General features: G+C 37.4%; 2 protein-coding genes across 4 annotated transcripts; one reads left to right on the top strand and one right to left on the bottom strand.

Annotated features, from left to right (window-relative positions):
• Positions 1 to 3085: 3085 nt before the first annotated feature.
• Positions 3086 to 16123, top strand: LOC138032086 (uncharacterized). Of its 3 annotated transcripts, XR_011128259.1 has the most exons (7): positions 3751 to 4091; positions 5393 to 5499; positions 7179 to 7239; positions 7920 to 8898; positions 9542 to 9615; positions 12516 to 12612; positions 13721 to 16123. XR_011128259.1 is itself a non-coding variant. In XM_068879673.1 (4 exons), the coding sequence occupies exons 1-3, from the start codon at positions 3163 to 3165 to the stop codon at positions 12565 to 12567; spliced, it is 336 nt and encodes a 111-aa protein (XP_068735774.1). In that variant the 5' UTR covers positions 3086 to 3162; the 3' UTR covers positions 12568 to 12612; positions 13721 to 16123. The 3 variants fall into 3 exon arrangements, 1 of the variants encoding a protein (XP_068735774.1); XR_011128258.1 differs by having other exon boundaries at positions 7920 to 9615; XM_068879673.1 differs by lacking the exons at positions 3751 to 4091; positions 5393 to 5499; positions 7179 to 7239; positions 7920 to 8898 and adding an exon at positions 3086 to 3372.
• On the bottom strand, positions 4136 to 7172 carry LOC138032085 (uncharacterized). Its single transcript, XM_068879671.1, has 2 exons — positions 5755 to 7172; positions 4136 to 5663 (listed from the first exon to the last, which is right to left on the bottom strand). Exons 1-2 carry the CDS (start codon positions 6733 to 6735, stop codon positions 4452 to 4454), a joined length of 2193 nt encoding a protein of 730 aa, XP_068735772.1. The 5' UTR covers positions 6736 to 7172; the 3' UTR covers positions 4136 to 4451.
• Positions 16124 to 17822: the final 1699 nt, after the last annotated feature.

Here is a 17822-nt window from a genome sequence, read left to right as displayed (position 1 = left end):
GAATTCAATCAAGTGGAAACGAAACTTCTCCAATACGTTGGCGACGCAATAGCAGTGCTTTCCGATTTAGAGTCTGTTCACTATCTTTGTCCACCGCGGTTAGCTAAATTATTGGCCCAAAGTGCCAATAAAATCCCTTGGCCTTTTTTGGTTCACTTATGAGAAAAATTATTTTTTGTGGGCTTTCAATTTATGAAATGTGCCCTTGATCAAACTCTTCGATTCTTATATCGAAGATTGTATATATCTTTTCTTTAATTATTACCAACACCTGCGTGACTAGGGCACAGACAACAAGTAACTAAGTAGAGGGCGGCATCATTAATGATTCACATTGAATCTTTATTGAAATCTCTTCCCCTGTATTGGCTTGTCTAGTGATGCTTCAAGCCATACAGCACATTTTAGAAGAGTTTGGAGGTCTTTTGATTAAAGTAATAATAATAATAATAATAATAATAATAATAATAATAATAATAATAAATGAATAGATTGTTTATTAGATTTGTATCTTTTATCGCATATTATTTACCTGATTAGGTTTTTTTAAAAATAGTTCCTCCAGACTGCATTGGTTACGCTGAGCGCCCTATATTGTTCTATTTTAGCATCCATACGTTTATTAACTGCTCATAATAATAATAAATAATAATAATAATGATAATGATAATAACAATAATAATAATAATAATAATAATAATAATAATAATAATAATAACTATTATGGACCTTTGAAAAAACATACAGTAGATTTCATAAAACGCGTGAATTAAGATTACGAATGTACACTTAATAGGTTTAGATTATCTCTGAATTAGTCTTGTTGCTCTTGGTATAAACGAGTTCATATGTTTTAATGCCTGATCTTGGTATTTTTACATTAATTTGTTGATTTGATCTGAGGCTATAGTTCCTATATAAACACTTGATTAGGGTGTTCAGCAGTGTTATATGTTCTTTCAAGTTGTCGTTTTGTGTACTGTGATATCGTCCTTCATCTAATGATGGTAGGGTTGATCTAGCAGCACCAATGATGTCCAGACACCTATTTTGTACTCTCTGGAGGTCATCTGCAAGGTATTGGGGCACTCCGCCCCAACCCGGTGACGCATATTCCAAGAAAGGATGAATTTTAGTACAGTAAATAGTCGAACCGACTTCCAATGGCATTCCTGCTTTTCTGGTTTCTCGTAGATAGTCAAGTCTTTTGTTTGCCTTTTTGACAGTTTGTTTAATGTGGTATTCCCAACCTAGATCATTTTGATGGCACGCTCCACGTAATTTAAATTTAGGCACTCCTTCATGATACGCATCTTTGATATGCAGTCCGGTATTTGCAGTCCGATACGCATCTTTGGCCTGAGTTGAAGATTTCTGGAAAGAGATCCACATATCCTTCGTCTTGGTTGGATTCAACGTCGTGCTGTTTTCTATAGACCAGGCCCCAGTTGTTCAAACGATGGATAGCGCTATCCACCGGATAAATCACTATCCAGTGGATAAGTCATAGCGAAACCAATTGCACAATCCAACGGATAGTGATTTATCCAGTGGATAGCGCTATCCACCTTTTGAACAACTGGGGCCTGCTCCGCAGACCGTCAAGTACTTTTCGCAGGTGTTTTATTCACTATCTTTTGGGATACATTCAAACACGGTTGTTATCTAATCACTCTGCAGTGAAACGAAAACAAAATAATTTATAACTTATAGGGTGAAATAAGACGTTTCCGTATTGCGGAAAACTTGCGGAAACTTGATAGTTCAAATTTCCGTCGAATTTCCGCAAAGCGGTTTCGACGGGAAACATGAAAGAGGAAAATGTGGTCGACATTGCTCGTTTCCGCAACGTTTCCGTTAGCTGAAATGTACAAGGCCGTATCAGTCGCGTTTCCGCGGACAATTTTCTTCGGAAATTTGGTAGCGTTCAACTCCGGTTGTTTTCATTTTAAGAAGGCGATGTGCTGCCAATGATTTCTTGGTAACAGCGCTGTTTTGATCAACAACGCTCATAAGACACTCATAATGATGTTCTGATGTGACTTCTCAGACGGTACTTAAGACTGTCCATCTGACCAAAACAGGCCAGGGGCAAAACAGACTATACAGACAAAAGTTTTAAGAATTTTATTAGTTTAAACTTTCTCGGAGCGTGTAGTTCTTATCATTGTGAACAAATAAATGATTCATCTGAAGTACGCGGCAGTTCAATTTCTCATCGTGGAGCCGATCATGGGTTTTAATGGCAACCTCATTTTGCTTTGACACGATTCAGATCAAGGTTTTTAATGACGAACTTTTTGATGATGGAGAAAAAAGGGCAGGTAAACAAAGCCAACTGGAATAGTAAGTTGTGGTCATGGCAGTGTCATTCACAGGGGTGCACTCTTTTTTTCTCATAAGAACATGTTCTTTTAGAATATCGAGGCTGAAATTTGGGAAATTTTAAAAATATTTTAATATACCCAAGGCTGGAATTTTTCCCACCAAAAACGAAAGAACCTGCTCTAGCTATTGACAAATGTCAGTGCTAATGACAGTGTAATCACGAGTGCAAACGTGCTTGATTATGGTTTTCCAGATCTAAATATATTACGTATGTAAAACAGTAAACAAATTTTAAAGCAAAATTGAATTCTAATTAGCAATATCAGATGGAGTTTTACAGCAGAAAAACGCACCATTCGAGCAATACTCTATCGGATTACTCCAAACGCCATCGACTACGCGGTATCCAGGGTGCGCTGAGAGCGATAAGTTTCAAACGCGCTGCCGGCCCCGTATTAATTACAGAAAGGAATAAAGTAAAGAAAATCTCTCTAACTTACCTGGACATTGAGAACCCTGCGGACAACTATTGCGATGAATGACAGTCTACAAATTGAAAATGTATGAAAATTAAACTTCTAGGAATCCACAGAAAGTAGCATATAATCACCATTTGATGGACCGATACAAATACCCAAACAGCTCGAAAGTTCCTGGGGATTTTCTGCCGCATGCTGGCATGCCTCGTTTTGAAAGCGAAAGAAATATAAGGTCGAATGCGTGCCTCGTTTTGACTTTGGTCAAAGTACGGGTCGAATCGCGCGCCTTTTTGAAACTTCATTGATAGCATTTGTCGCTTTTATTCCGTTTAAAAGTTAGTATTCTAGTGATAACATGAGTGAGGAGAGCCAGAGACAGGTAGATAATAATGAGACACCTAATCCGATGAAGAGTGTGCTTGATGAGTTGGCAAAACTCAGGAAAGAAAACGAGCGTCTGAACGGTCGGTTGGACGAGCTTGTTCAGAGTGTTCAACAGCCAAGCGCAAGAAAGAGTCTTTTTAGCAAGAAACGGATGCAGCCAACTGTAGACCCTAGTTGTTCGGTAAGTACAGTTTAAACTTATTTTTCCTGTTTCCATGACATATCAATATATATCATCCAAAAAAAAATTTTTCATCTGACCGATTTGTGTTATCGATCGACTCGCCCATATTCGATAATCGTTGTGTTCATTATTTACGATTCGGTCGGTTTAAAATGAGGGGTAAGCTCATCAACCTCTTGCATTTTACTGTATCACAAATTAATCAGTTTTGATTTGAAAAATGCCGGTAGCGAAGGCATTTTATTCACATAGAAAACGCTTTTGGGAAAGGTTCACCGCGGGACATTTGAAATTGGCAGCCGTAATTGAAGCAAATTTTCATGCATCGTACATTCCAGGACAGCGCTGAAAAATGACTGCGCATGTGCGAAGTTTGAAACAAACAATGCAAGATTCCGCGCGATTGTGATGAATGGTTCTGCGAAGTGAGTTCGTGTAAAAGCGAAGAGAATGGCTTTTATTGTCCAGCAGAAACGCGTTCATTTTCCAATCTTTGTTCGTAGCAACGTCAGCAGGACACTTTGAAATTCATAGGTCCATTCTTTTCACCGGGAAATCTTTGACAATATAACAAAAACGGTTTATGTTTTGAGCTACCTCGAGCATATATGGATGTGAGCGCATTCAACTGCCATTAGGTTGCTTCACGTCATCTGGTTTTCTTCTGAGGGAAAATCCAATAATTAATGGAATTAAGAGCAGTAGATCCAGTATAGGTAAGTCGAAAATTCACTTTTAATGATTTTAACGATGAAAAACAATTTTTTTGATATGAACATGTAAACTTTAGCCAAATACTTGCTGCTTATGTTAACTCAATCACACAAAACTCTTTGAAACATGTACTGGTCTGTCAAGAAAAATGACAGGAATTATGAAACAAAAACTAAAAGTTCTACATGGATATTTAGTCGGTACTCGCTCGATGAATTGTCTGATGTATTGGCTTACAGCATCTTAGACGGTTGTAATTATTTACTGTAGCTCTGACTCCGGCGCATTCATTCACGTGCACTTTACTTGAGAAAACGGGATATCCATGTAGGGGTACATGTAAATGGGTTTTGAAAGAAAAATCAGAATTTGACAGATGTTACAGTTCCCAGGTTATGAGGGATCCTGCTCACAGCCTTAAACCAAGACAGCAATTCCCATGCTGCATTAGCTGGAGCCAAGGCCAAAAATGCTCCAGTGGTTCCATGGAAATGGCTGTCAAAGAGAATAATTCCTTGCTGTGTTGGAATAAAGGCCACTGTTTTGTTATTGATAACATAGATGCAAGCAGTATTGTTGATATTGTGAGCTTGATCAAAATAATGTGGCAAGCATGCAGATGGTACTGGCTCTTTGTTTATGCTGCAAGGTAATTCAGCAGAGATAGTGATGCCTGTAAGAGCTCTGGTTTGCCCCATGTTTAAGGCAGCTTCACGAACACCATAGAACTGCCCAGGGTTGCTAGTAAATTTGTCATAAAATTGCTGGCCAATCATAATGGCTGCAAGAACTCTGTACACCCATGTGTTGCTCAGAGGTTGACTAACAGTGAGAGATTCAGGTGAGCTAAAATACAGTTTGCTGAATGTAAGGGCAATAAAAGTACATGCATTGCTTGCTAGTCTTCCATTCAATGTAGACTGGGAATATTGTGGTGGGAAGTGCCAGCTTGTTATTTGGTGAGACCTGACAGGATGTACATGTATAGATAGCTGTTGAACAAGATAGTGTGAGAGGATTGTTGAGGACTGTGACTGGGAATGAGCATAGGATGCTTGTGCATTAGGGTGTTGTGGCTGATCAATGTCTCCAATAGCTGCAAGTGTGCAATCTACTTTCTGTTCCCAAAATTCAGAGGTGTAGTATTGTCGTGCATTGATATCATTTGGGGCATTCATAGTTACATTTTCTGTATTGTCTTCTGTCTCAGAGTTGCTCGAGTCACTATCTGATTCCACGCTGCCATTTTTTAACAATCCTTCATTGAACTGGTGAATTTTTTTTGTTATCATTTCTTTCAAAGGTTCTTTGCAAATACTGCAACAATAATCAGCTGGTAAACATGATGCATGAAAGGTGTGGTAGCAAGCAAGACGAACATAATCACCATCTTGGATACAGTTATTGCAGGTGGGCAGGTCACAGCAAAGTTGCAGCTTTGGCTCCTTGCCTTTGTCTTTACTCAAATTATATGCTAAGGGCATAGTCTTTGACTCGGCTGTAACCCCAAAGGTTGGGAAATGAAACTTTGGCCAGCTTTTGGATTTGCCATTGCTTGTGCAATCTCCTGGAACCTACATGTGTATAGCATAATTAATAAAGTGTTTTAATGTTAAAACTGAAATTAGTAACGATGATTTTCTGGTCCACTTCAACAATACTTACCACATGGGTTCTCTTCAAGTTTTTTGCTATTTCAGAAAACACTTGTAACATAAAATCTGCTGATTTTCCTGCTATCATCCAATAGTCAAAGCTTGACTCCCCTCGCATATATCTTGGTACAAATGTTTCGCAGAAGTTTGTGAGAAATCCACTTGTTGCTAACGTCTTGGCAACTTTTTCAATAGCTGTAGCATCGTCGCAGCTTTGAGTGTGAGCTCTCAAAAGAGAATGCCATATTTCTATCTTTTTTTCCACAAATAAGAAAAGCCACTGTTTTTTGCATTGCCAGTAGTTGGGTAAAGAAGCTTTTTGGTAGTCACAGTCACTTAGGAAAGATAAAGTAGATTTGTCATAATGCTTCCTACGCCAAATATTGAACAGTATAGCCATCTGAGCCATGACAGACATGTACAGTTCCAAGTCACCAGTCCTAAATATTTGGTACTGGAAATACACCAGTGGAATGACATCTTCAAGTAAAAATAGTGTTGAAACAAACTCGTAACTCTTGCATAGACCAAACTTGTTAAGCACCTTTTCACGTACCATTAGCCAACCCAGTAAAGCTGCAGTCACACACAGAGATGATTGGTGTGGCTTAGGCCTGTTTGGAAGAATTCCCCCAAACAAATAGGAGAACATTTTATTAAAAAAATGTTTAAATATAACAACAGTATCTTCTACTGCATTCAGAGAAACATGAAACTGCCCTTGTTCTGGAATAATTGATCCATATTTTCCACTGCAATTGTTTGCAATTAGTTTTTTTGGGTAATACCATCCAGGCCAGTCTGCTGGGAAGGGCAATAGATTTTTCTGTAAGTACATTTGGATGTTGGGATATTTTGTCAAGATGTGATCTATAGATTCCTTGTAGTGTTTCAGGCTTTTTAAGTCTTGCTCCCATTCCTCCAAAAGCTGGCATGTTTGTAGAGTTTCAAGATCTTCATCAATTGGCTGATTGTATACCCTGGGAAACATACATGTACAAAAAAATCTCAAAATAGCATTGCAGGTTCCAAGGTGTTGTGGATATGAATGTGTAAAAATAGTAGAATATTTTTATAATTTGACACATGTACTTCTTAATAATAATGGTGTAAATAAAATATGTAATAGATATATATCATGTGCTAATAATCATGAAAATGCATCTTTTTACTTGTGAGTGAACCTCAGTTTTGAAAGAAGGGTAGTTCTGGTATACCTTAAATTTTTCACCAGTTTGTGGAAATTGCCAGGATTTAAATTTTTCATTTCAACTGGAAGCTGATCAATGAAATGGTTTTTCATGTCTTGCAGCCCTTTGGTAATAAGCTTTACAACGGCATCAACGTCTGCTCCCCCAAGACAACACTTGTTTTCTCCCCTGATGGTTACAGTGACTTGTCGGTGTGGGCTGACATAGTTCTTTTTTATTGCAGGGATTCTTGGATGTATGTCCACCATGGAAGATGCCATGTGGGCTACCATTGTCTTTTTGAGGTCAGTAGGGACATGCTTAGTGTGGATGTTATGATAATCATCCAAGAAGTTGACCATGAAGTAGTCATGCTGAAAGCCAAAAAAGATTTTAATCCATGACATTTAACTACACTGAATAATTATTTTTATTATTTGTCTGAAAAGATCATAATACTGTATTTTTATGTCTAAAGTACAAAGTTCTTACATTGCATGGTGTAAACTTGTTTTGGCATGTGGTAGCATTACTTACTGCAAGAGCTTGTTGTATTTGCTCAGAAACATGAACGTTGTGGTCTTTGGACATGGTTTTCTTCATGTTCTGTACTGTCCTTGGATTCACCGAGTATCCTAAAACTGGTCCAGGTGATAAGCCCTGTAAGGACAGTCCACTAAGGGATGAATAAATTCCACTGTCTTTTTGAAGTTGACATGTCTTCTGTGACCTGAAATTGGCACAGTATTGCAGTCTGTATTACTGTCATAACAAGTCATGTTTACAATAATCCAATCTCTATACAGTTTGATATTGTAAATCACAAAAAGCACCATTGAGTTGTATCATTTCGGTTAACTAGACCCATTATTTAAGTAACAATTCTGCATTTATCCATCAAAGCCCAAAAATAAACTAAAAAGTTGAATACAAACCTGAAGTATGCCAAAATGTGTAATAGTGACACTGTTCGTTGTCTTTGCAGGGACTCCCTCTCTTGGGATACCCTCTGGTCGTCACGTGTTATTGAACTCAGCAGCAGGTCAAATAGTCCAGGGGAGTTTTTTTCACAGAATTCTCTCATTACTGTTGGATCATACAGGGGTACTTGTGGCTGGGTCTCATAATAGTGGAACATAGCAGTTTGACACTTGCTAACCAACTGGTCAAATGTAAATTCTGGAAATTGTAATGTACATAAAATTTATTATAAAGTTAAGAGCTGACAATACCTCTCGAACTTGAAACTACAATAACTTCTGTAGTTATATTTTTTTTGCAATGTACATTCTCTTTGGAGGTAATTTTATACCTGAAGTAGTTTCCTTTCCTTGCAGGGTTGTCTGGCTGTCATTGATGTGAATCTTTGATGCTGTATTGACCTACAAATAAAAGATCAATACGATTTTTTATAGGCAATCATGTCTGTCTCTTTGTAATCGTTCCTTTTAGTTAGTGTATGAAATCTATTCGTTATTATTGTTATCATTTATTTTCTTATTTTTGTCATTTTTCATTTTTTTTATTTTATTATACCTGTCTATTTCCACACGATTCTGTAGAGATTTTATTGGCTACAGACAAATGAGAGGTTTCAGTCTGTCTCTGAAAGTAAAAGATAAAAAAAATTTGACATCACAAGATTGTGGTTTGTAAAAGTTATTTGATGAGGAAGAATTGTTTCCTGTGACCGTTCATTAAATCTGTGGGATTTGCCTGCACTTTGGCATTTGAGAAAAAAAAATGTGTATGCATTTTAATAGGCCTACTCCCTTGCAATTTAAATTAAACATTAAAAAAACATGTAGCTCATTCAATCATTACCTTTTTCGGAGGACTATAATCTTGTTCATTTTTGAACAGCTCATCTGCGGATTTCCTGCAGCTGGTGCACCATCTGACACCAGGACGGTAGCCACGCACTGTTTGCCCGATCCGATCGAATATTTTGTAGAATCTCTCCGGTATGTTTTGATGATGAAGCTCCTTTGAGTGCACAGGAAGTGGACATGCACAGAATTTATTTGATTCGCGGTAAATTCTGGTCCAGTGTAGGGTGCATGCCCAAGCATCTGTCGTACCACCAACGTACCTCGCTATTGCGATATTTAACTTTCTTATTTTCCCTTTGCATTCTTCTCCTGTTCTGGTTTTTTTATGAAACCAGCATGTTCGCCCACCGGAACTTCCCTTCAACCACACGCACATAAACAACACAACCCGCGCGAGCAGCATTTTCGCGGCAAGAAGCCCAACTTCGTAGTCAGTTTTCTACAAGTGTTCAGAAATGAAACTATGGTGTTCAAGAGATATTTTGTGTAACTGTTTCTGGACAGTCTTCAGAGTGAAGTCCAAGCTTATCCTTGCAAAATGGGTCTTATCCCAGGTGGAAAACCTCGGCGCTTTTCAGTTTTTTAAAAATGCCGCCATTTTACGTATATGTTGCTATGGATTCACATTGTCTTTCCCAGTCTCTCACGCGCGAGCTCGTGACCTGCGCAGTCATTTTTCAGCGCTGTCACATTCCAGTAATTCAGTGTGGTTAGGCCACATATACAGAACCGATGAAATAAATGTTTTGTGAAGTTATAAATTCTGTTTTTGTAGGATGCAGTTAGAAAGACGTATAAAGAATTAAAGAAACAAAAAAAAGATTTTGATGGCTTTAAAACAGATGTCAGGTTAGCAAAATTTGTTTCATAATTTTATGTAACTATATTATTCTCATAATGATCATCCCACAGTGAAGAGTTTGGAACTGAGCTGTAAACTGAGATAACAGGTTCATTGAATGAGAATAATAAGCAACCATCATTGGCACAAGAAGAGTCATACATCATTTATAGTGAAATATTTATCAACTCTTAAATTTTCATTAAGCTACAAACACCAGGATAAGAGATTTATTTGATAACAAAAGCAACCTTCATTGACACAAGTAAGATACCCATCTTTAAATGAATGAAATGGTGCATGTATTAATTCAGGGTTGTCACTAGTAAGTAAGATGCCCATCTTTGAGTGGGAAGTTGCAATTCTATTTATCCATCTTTGAGTGGACAAAATGGTGCTTCTGTTAATGATACTTCCAATTTTATGAATGCAAGGAGGTCAACTAGACAATTTTACAGTGACATCATTATGTTTTGCTTCAACTTGTTGTTTAGCTTCAAACACTAGTATATTATGAGCTTTATTCGATGGCATTAGGAACCTTCATTAACACAAGTAAGACGCCCATCTTTGAGTGGGAAGTCGCAATTCCATTTATCCATCTTTGAGTGGACAAAATGGTGCTTGTGTTAATGATACTTCCAATTTTATGAATGCCAGAGGTAGGTCAACTAGACAATTTTACAGTGATATCATTATGTTTCGCTTCAACTTGTTGTTTAGCTTCAAATACTAGTATATGAGCTTTATTCAATGGAAAGAGGAACCTTCATTGACACAAGTAAGACGCCCATCTTTGAGTGGGAAGTTGCAATTCTATTTATCCATCTTTGAGTGGACAAAATGGTGCTTGTGTTAATGATACTTCCAATTTTATGAATGCCAGAAGTAGGTCAACTAGACAATTTTACAGTGATATCATGTTTCGCTTTAACTTGTTGTTTAGCTTCAAACACTAGTATATGAGCTTTATTCGATGGGAAGAGGAACCTTCATTGACACAAGTAAGACGCCCATCTTTGAGTGGGAAGTTGCAATTCTATTTATCCATCTTTGAGTGGACAAAATGGTGCTTGTGTTAATGAAACTTCAATTTTATGAAAGCCAGAAGGAGGTGAACTAGACAATTTTACAGTGATATCATGTTTCGCTTCAACTTGTTGTTTAGCTTCAAACACTAGTATATGAGCTTTATTCGATGGCAAGAGGAACCTTCATTGACACAAGTAAGACGCCCATCTTTGAGTGGGAAGTTGCAATTCTATTTATCCATCTTTGAGTGGACAAAATGGTGCTTGTGTTAATGAAACTTCAATTTTATGAAAGCCAGAAGGAGGTGAACTAGACAATTTTACAGTGATATCATGTTTCGCTTCAACTTGTTGTTTAGCTTCAAACACTAGTATATGAGCTTTATTCGATGGCAAGAGGAACCTTCATTGACACAAGTAAGACGCCCATCTTTGAGTGGGAAGTTGCAATTCTATTTATCCATCTTTGAGTGGACAAACTGGTGCTTGTGCTAATGAAAGTTCCAATTTTATGAATGCCACAGGGAGATCAACTAGACAATTTTAAAGTGATATCATTACGTTTCATTTCAATTAGTTGTTTGGCTTGAAACACTAGTATATGAGCTTTATTCGATGGCATTAGGAATCTTCATTGACACAAGTAAGACACCCATCTTTGAGTGGGAAGTCGCAATTCCATTTATCCATCTTTGAATAGACAAAATGGTGCTTGTGTCAATGATACTTTCATTATCCAAATGCCGGAAGGAGATCAACTAGACAATTAAATTTTTACAGTGATATCATCACGTTTCACTTCAACTTGTTGTTTAGCTTTAAACACTAGTATAATTATGAGCTTTATTCAATGCCAAAAGGAACCTTCATTGACACAAGTAAGACGCCCATCTTTGAGTGGGAAGTCGCAATTCTATTTATCCATCTTTGAGTGGACAAAATGGTGCTTGTGTTAATGATACTTCCAATTTTATGAATTCCAGAAGTAGGTCAACTAGACAATTTTACAGTGATATCATTGTTTCGCTTCAACTTGTTGTTTAGCTTCAAACACTAGTATATGAGCTTTATTCAATGGCAAGAGGGAACCTTCATTGACACAAGTAAGACGCCCATCTTTGAGTGGGAAGTCGCAATTCCATTTATCCATCTTTGAGTGGACAAAATGGTGCTTGTGTTAATGATACTTCCAATTTTATGAATGCCAGAAGTAGGTCAACTAGACAATTTTATAGTGATATCATTATGTTTCGCTTCAACTTGTTGTTTAGCTTCAAACACTAGTATATGAGCTTTATTCGATGGGAAGAGGAACTTTCATTGACACAAGTGAGACGCCCATCTTTGAGTGGGAAGTTGCAATTCTATTTATGCATCTTTGAGTGGACAAAATGGTGCTTGTGTTAATGAAACTTCAATTTTATGAAAGCCAGAAGGAGGTCAACTAGACAATTTTACAGTGATATCATTATGTTTTGCTTCAACTTGTTGTTTAGCTTCAAACACTAGTTTAAGAGCTTTATTCAAGGACAAAAGCAACTCTTGAGTTAATTTTTTTCCGTTGTCAGGGTACATAAACCTTATACTACCCACAACTCCTTGATTTGCTCTGACGAAGGGCTAACGCTGGAAACGTCAGGTGGTTAATATTGTGCAGTGGTCAATTTACATTTATTTATCAACTCAGTTGAGAAACCAAATTTTTGTGTTTCACTTCCCCACTGACGCAGCACCTCAGTTTCTTCAGAACCAGAAAACTGCCTCTTTAAGCTCACTAAGTTTTTTTAGACCCAGGCTGTCACAATATACCCATATAATTTTATTTCAAATAAATAGTTTAAAAAAATTGACATGTTTTTTGTCTTTATTTCTTTGAGGTATGATGATGAGGAGAACAAAAAAATGAGGATATTTTGGTTAAATAAGTGAGGGGAAATTTTGGGGGAAAAAAATGGCCCAAAGCCAAGATAAAAGGTAAGTCGTGCATTTTTGTAAGTTCCTTTAATTTAGTAGCTTCTAGATGTTGCAGACAGGTGCAGTTACGTAATGACGGAATACAAAAGTTTGAAAAGACACTAAGGCCATGTTCTATTGGGATCAACCGTTTCAACCAAAACCGGTTTAGGTTAATGCAGCTGACGTTTTCCGAAAGAATTCTTTTCCAACCATTTGCCGTTTAAACGCGATCACTCCTGGGAATAGTTATTACCAGCTCTTATATGTAACCTTCCTGTCTGCGGATCCGCATGGTAAACATGGCGGCTGCTGACCGTGCTCGTGCTGTCGTCTGTTTTGTACTCTTGGAAGTCTTAAAAGATGTCATAAAAATGACTCAAAGGGAGAACTTGGAGGATTGGCAGCCTTGTTTCTAGAGAATGGACACCTCAAGGCTGCTGCCTAAGAAAATTTTAAAGGGGCCCTCAGAGCTAAACGCTGAGAACTTAGGAGCCCAACATATGAAGTGAAAGGTGTTGCTGTGAAAAATTAAGGAGCCCAGAGCTATTCTTTGGGAGCCCGAGGCTACTGGGCTCCTGTTAGGCAACAGCCTTGCACCTGCTGGTAAAATTCATGGATACAGCTGTACGTAGAAGAAGTTGTATCAAATTTGTCAGACGATCGTTTCAAGCTTTTAAGAGCCAGCGAAAAACCGCAGTGGTTGCTACAAATGCTTTTTCAAGTGTGGACAAAATAAATATTCCAAGGACAACCAAACCATGTTTTGTGGACATAAGAGTAAATTTCAAAACACGAAACACATGAACACATGTTTTGCATGTTTGTCTATGCTCGTTTATAGAATGCATAAGTGCTATACATTTCTGTACCCTACCCCCTTTGATGTTGTTAATCGATAACAGTGTCCATTTACAATGTATACCGTATGCAAGGTTTGATTGTAGTGTAAATTGCACAGAGGAGAGAGCAAGAACCAAATCGAAAGATGCAACATTGTCAGGGAGACTATTTTGCCAGAGTAAACTGTTGTTGAAGAAAAAAGTAAAATTTAATGTTAATGTCTTATTCACAGTAGTCATGCCACTGTGGCTAAATGAGTTTTTTTTTTTTCTTTTTTGATATTCAGAAATTGATGTATCGCAAAGAAGTGATAGATAAGGCAGAACTTTCACTGGATGACAAAGCCAAAATGAAATGCTCTATTAAACCTTCACAATGCTGTGGAGTTTATTTCTTCAGAGGAAAGTGAAGACAATGAAGAGGGGACTGGTGGTCCGCCACCAAGGTTCATCAAGCCACTACGCTGGGAGAGGTCGAAGTTAAGAAACATCAAGGCTGTTCTTTATGCCTTGCAAGTCGAAGAGGCAAAAAAGAACAGCTGCAAAAATAACCAGAAAGGCTGATCAAAACATGTCAGATAGACCGGTACCAACAAACTGCCCCTCATGGGCAGGACTCCAGTAATTCCCACTAAGAGACTTACAGTGTAAAACAATTTAATTGCTACAGTAACCTTCACTATGGCAACTGGGTGTCACTGTTTGGGTGTTGTGTGCAAAAAAGTTAAAAGTGATGGACCACGGTGACAAACTCTCTTCAGGACTCTGCATCCACTAACACCATAGTAGAGGACACTGTGGCGATTTGCTTTAACGTGCCTTAACGTGCCTTCTTTAGACAGTTAAACCCTGTGATGATCAAACTAACTTAATTTTGCACAACCTCATTGGCTAGGTGATAAGAGTTTTATTCTTAAAAGAAAACCTTTACTTGACTGTGTTCATTAAAATTGCTGACATTACAAGACAGTCATTGGGTTATCCTAACAACAAAACTGGGAGTGTCAGATAAAAGGCAACACAAAAATGAGTCGCTTGTAAAATGAGGCAGTTTGTCATTATTATTCAAACTCAAATGTAGGGAAATTCTTATAGAGTACTTTGTAGGTGTATGTCACAGCCAGGTCCACTTTGTAGCCATGCATGCAGTTACAGCAGAGTGACATAACAAAAAGTGTGGTACATGTGTCGACATACTGGCTTGTATATTAAGCCTATGGCTATTTTTGTTTGCATCACAGTCACCTTTGCAGCATCAGTCTGATACTCCCTAATGAAGCTAATTAAGGCCTCTCAGTGGTTTGAATAGGCTTAAACAATAACTTTTGGGGATGGTCCACCAAGTACTGGTACCAAGTACGAAAATACCAGCTATTTAAAACATTTATTTGGTGGTCATTTCCTGTCAATGTTTGTTTTAATAACGTTAATGTTACACTTAACTGGTACTGGGTGGTGACATGCCTTGAAATAATTTACATACATGAATTATCATTATTTTTTTAATTTAGAGTAGTAAGCATTTGTTATAGTGCGTCCAGAAAAAGCTCCAGATCATCAGTAACAGCCTTCACAACTGATACTGGAGAAACTGGTATTTTTGTGCAAAGGTTTTCTTAATTTAAACTTAAAGAAAGGAGTGCACCGTAAAAAGATGTTTTAAGATTAGATAATATAGTTAGTTTTTAATACAGCAATTTGATACATTTACAGATTTCCTTATGAGATCTTATGCAGTCTTAAATGAGTAAGACCTTTATTTGAATATTGTTCTTATAAACTTATTTACCGTATTTACTCGAATAAGTGCCGCGGCGCTTATTTAATTTTCCGCGCCACAAGTGCGGCGCTTATTTAAACAATGTACAACACAAATTTACTTTTTCTATATTTTTATTCAACGGTACACTTTCTATCTGTTAATTTTCCCATGGACTGATACTAAACTGATAGTATATCTAGAATTACGAGAGAAATTCACGCGGTGAAAAAAACCCGTTGTGGACCAATTTACAACGTTCAGTCAAAGAAAGAAAGAGAGCTTACCGCCCGAGCGGAGAAATACAGTCACTTTGAACTAAAGAACATCACATTTAAGGAAAATAAATTGCCGATGCTGTTTTAAAATTGTTTTATAGTGTTTTTCCCGAAATTCCTCGAATAAGCGCCGCATCGGCGGTGCGGCGCTTACTCACTTTTTTGTCCCAGATACGGCGCTTATTCGAGGGCGGCGCTTATTCGAGTAAATACGGTAATAGTCTTACTGTAAACTACTTCTTGGAGTTATGTATTTTGGAATATACGTTACTAATTTTAAAATAACTTTATGATATAATGTTATTTAATTAGTTATTATATAATAATTATTATGTCAAGGAGAAAGAAGGTTGAATATTGCCAATTCTAAAATGACTATTTAGTTAAAATGGAAAAGTTACAATAAAAACGTTACAGTGTTAAAATATATGATATAATAACGTTATTTATTAATTACTATATAATATTTCAATGAGAAATAAAGTTGAATTTTGTCAAATCTAAAATGATTATTTAATTGAAATGGAAAAGTTACAGTATCAGGCATCAAAATTAGAAAATACATTGTAAGAAGTCTCTTTTTTATTGTGAAAATATTCTATATACAAATGGAGAGAATTATTTAAATAAAAACTCACCAAACGGCACCTAAATCTGAATCTGCTTGATTTTTGCGTATCAACGAAAACGGGTCGTTGTAAATCCATAAATCGATCCAGGGTTGTCTCAAAAACCTCCACATTTGAAATACCTGATAGAATGAACAGTATATGATTCCAAACTGGAGAGTTAAGCAAAGTTTCCACGTTTAGGAAATCCTGTGAATGATCCACCGAATGTGAACTCTGCGGAAACATAAAGGATGTATAAAGTAAACCGATCCAACTGAGTTTCTGCATTCCTTGTTCCGGAAACTCAACGCACAATTGATTATCCTCTGGATTTACGAGCTGCGGAAACATGACGGCATTTGGCGTTTCCGCAAGAGATTAAACCTAACGGATACGTGAGTATAAGGGATGCGTTTACGGGACGCCGCAGAAACTGAAACATGACTTATACACGTGATTCCCGCAACGGTTAGTTACAATTCCGTCTGCGGATATTCAGGTTTCCGTAAAGTAACCGTTACAAAAACGGCAACGGAAACACCTTTTTTCAACCTGTCTTAGTATAAGGAAGAAATACCAGTCATAGGAGGGGGCATCTCGTTTATTGATCAGACATAAATTGCCCTAGGATAGTAATAAACACTGAAAATAACTAAAAACAAAATTTCCGAAATGAACTGATCAAAAGCGGAGATGCCGTCGAAGTGACAACTCCTAACGGACAAACTCCTTAAATATTAACTACTTAGCATAAATATGTAACCTGCATGCCAACGAAATCTACATACCAGCACAAAACTATCTTACAATAACAACGTGAAAAATTATATATAGTCCTCTGGTATGAAATCATCAGAGTCATCTATAAAGATGATGTTAAATAATAGCGGTGATATTACAGAGCCTTGTGGAACTCCTGTCAGACATGCTTTGGATGTTGATAGTACACTTGTTGGGATCTATTTTCCAGGAAGCTTTGGATCCAGAGCCACAGATGTTTGCGTGTATGTCTTGATTTTAGTTTGGTCAATAGGATGGAATGATCGAGCATGTCATGTTGAAGGCTTTGCTGAAATCAACAAAGAGGGAATGGATTGCTTTCCACCCCCTGGGGCGTTGTCAATACTGTTTGCGTAATATTAATAAGAGCTGATACAGTTGACCGACCATGTGAAAAGGTATATTGATTTTCCTTGAGTTTGAAGGCATCATTGCTTGGGAGCAATACCTTACCAAAGAAGGAAAGGTAACACAGATATTTGTCTGAGATCCGTTTCAATGTTTTCGGTACTGGACTGACTAGTGCATGTTTATACAAACTAGGATATTTCCATTCATTTATGCTTGGACAGAAGATATCGTGAATAACAACTGCTAAATCTTCAGGATAGCGTTTTATAGTCCACGCACTTATATTATCAACACCAGTTGTTTTACGAAGGTAGAAGGATTTCAAAACTTCTTAACCTGTCCAGTGCTTGGTAACTTCGGGGCATCATCTGGTAGTCCATCAGGTTCAACAAAAATGATCCCTCCATGGTTTAGTGAAGATGTCTTGAACTTTATCTGCAGTAGAATGTTAAGTGTTCAGATGATATATCGCCAGTTTTTCAACCAGATTCATTTGCTCCGCAGACGCTATAGATTGACTTAAACCATTTCGCTGGGTTTTTTACTCGTGTTGGAGCTGATTTTGATTGGTGGTAATTCAACTTAGCCTTGGATATCAATTGTGCGGCTT

Source organism: Montipora capricornis, chromosome 14, assembly GCF_036669925.1.
Source record: "Montipora capricornis isolate CH-2021 chromosome 14, ASM3666992v2, whole genome shotgun sequence".
NCBI classification, from domain to species: Eukaryota; Metazoa; Cnidaria; class Anthozoa; order Scleractinia; family Acroporidae; genus Montipora; species Montipora capricornis.
This window is presented reverse-complemented; position numbering and strand designations above follow the sequence as displayed.

What these genes read in the sequence shown, in the direction of transcription:
- LOC138032086 (XM_068879673.1), top strand. Translation starts at nt 3,163, where the DNA reads ATGAGTGAGGAGAGCCAGAGACAGGTAGATAATAATGAGACACCTAAT. An exon ending in CTGTAGACCCTAGTTGTTCG is followed by an intron (nt 3,373 to 9,541) that starts GTAAGTACAGTT and finishes CTGTTTTTGTAG; the next exon opens with GATGCAGTTAGAAAGACGTA. An exon ending in GGCTTTAAAACAGATGTCAG is followed by an intron (nt 9,616 to 12,515) that starts GTTAGCAAAATT and finishes TATTTCTTTGAG; the next exon opens with GTATGATGATGAGGAGAACA.
- LOC138032085 (XM_068879671.1), bottom strand. Translation starts at nt 6,735, where the DNA reads ATGTTTCCCAGGGTATACAATCAGCCAATTGATGAAGATCTTGAAACT. An exon ending in ACTTGAAGAGAACCCATGTG is followed by an intron (nt 5,664 to 5,754) that starts GTAAGTATTGTT and finishes ATACACATGTAG; the next exon opens with GTTCCAGGAGATTGCACAAG.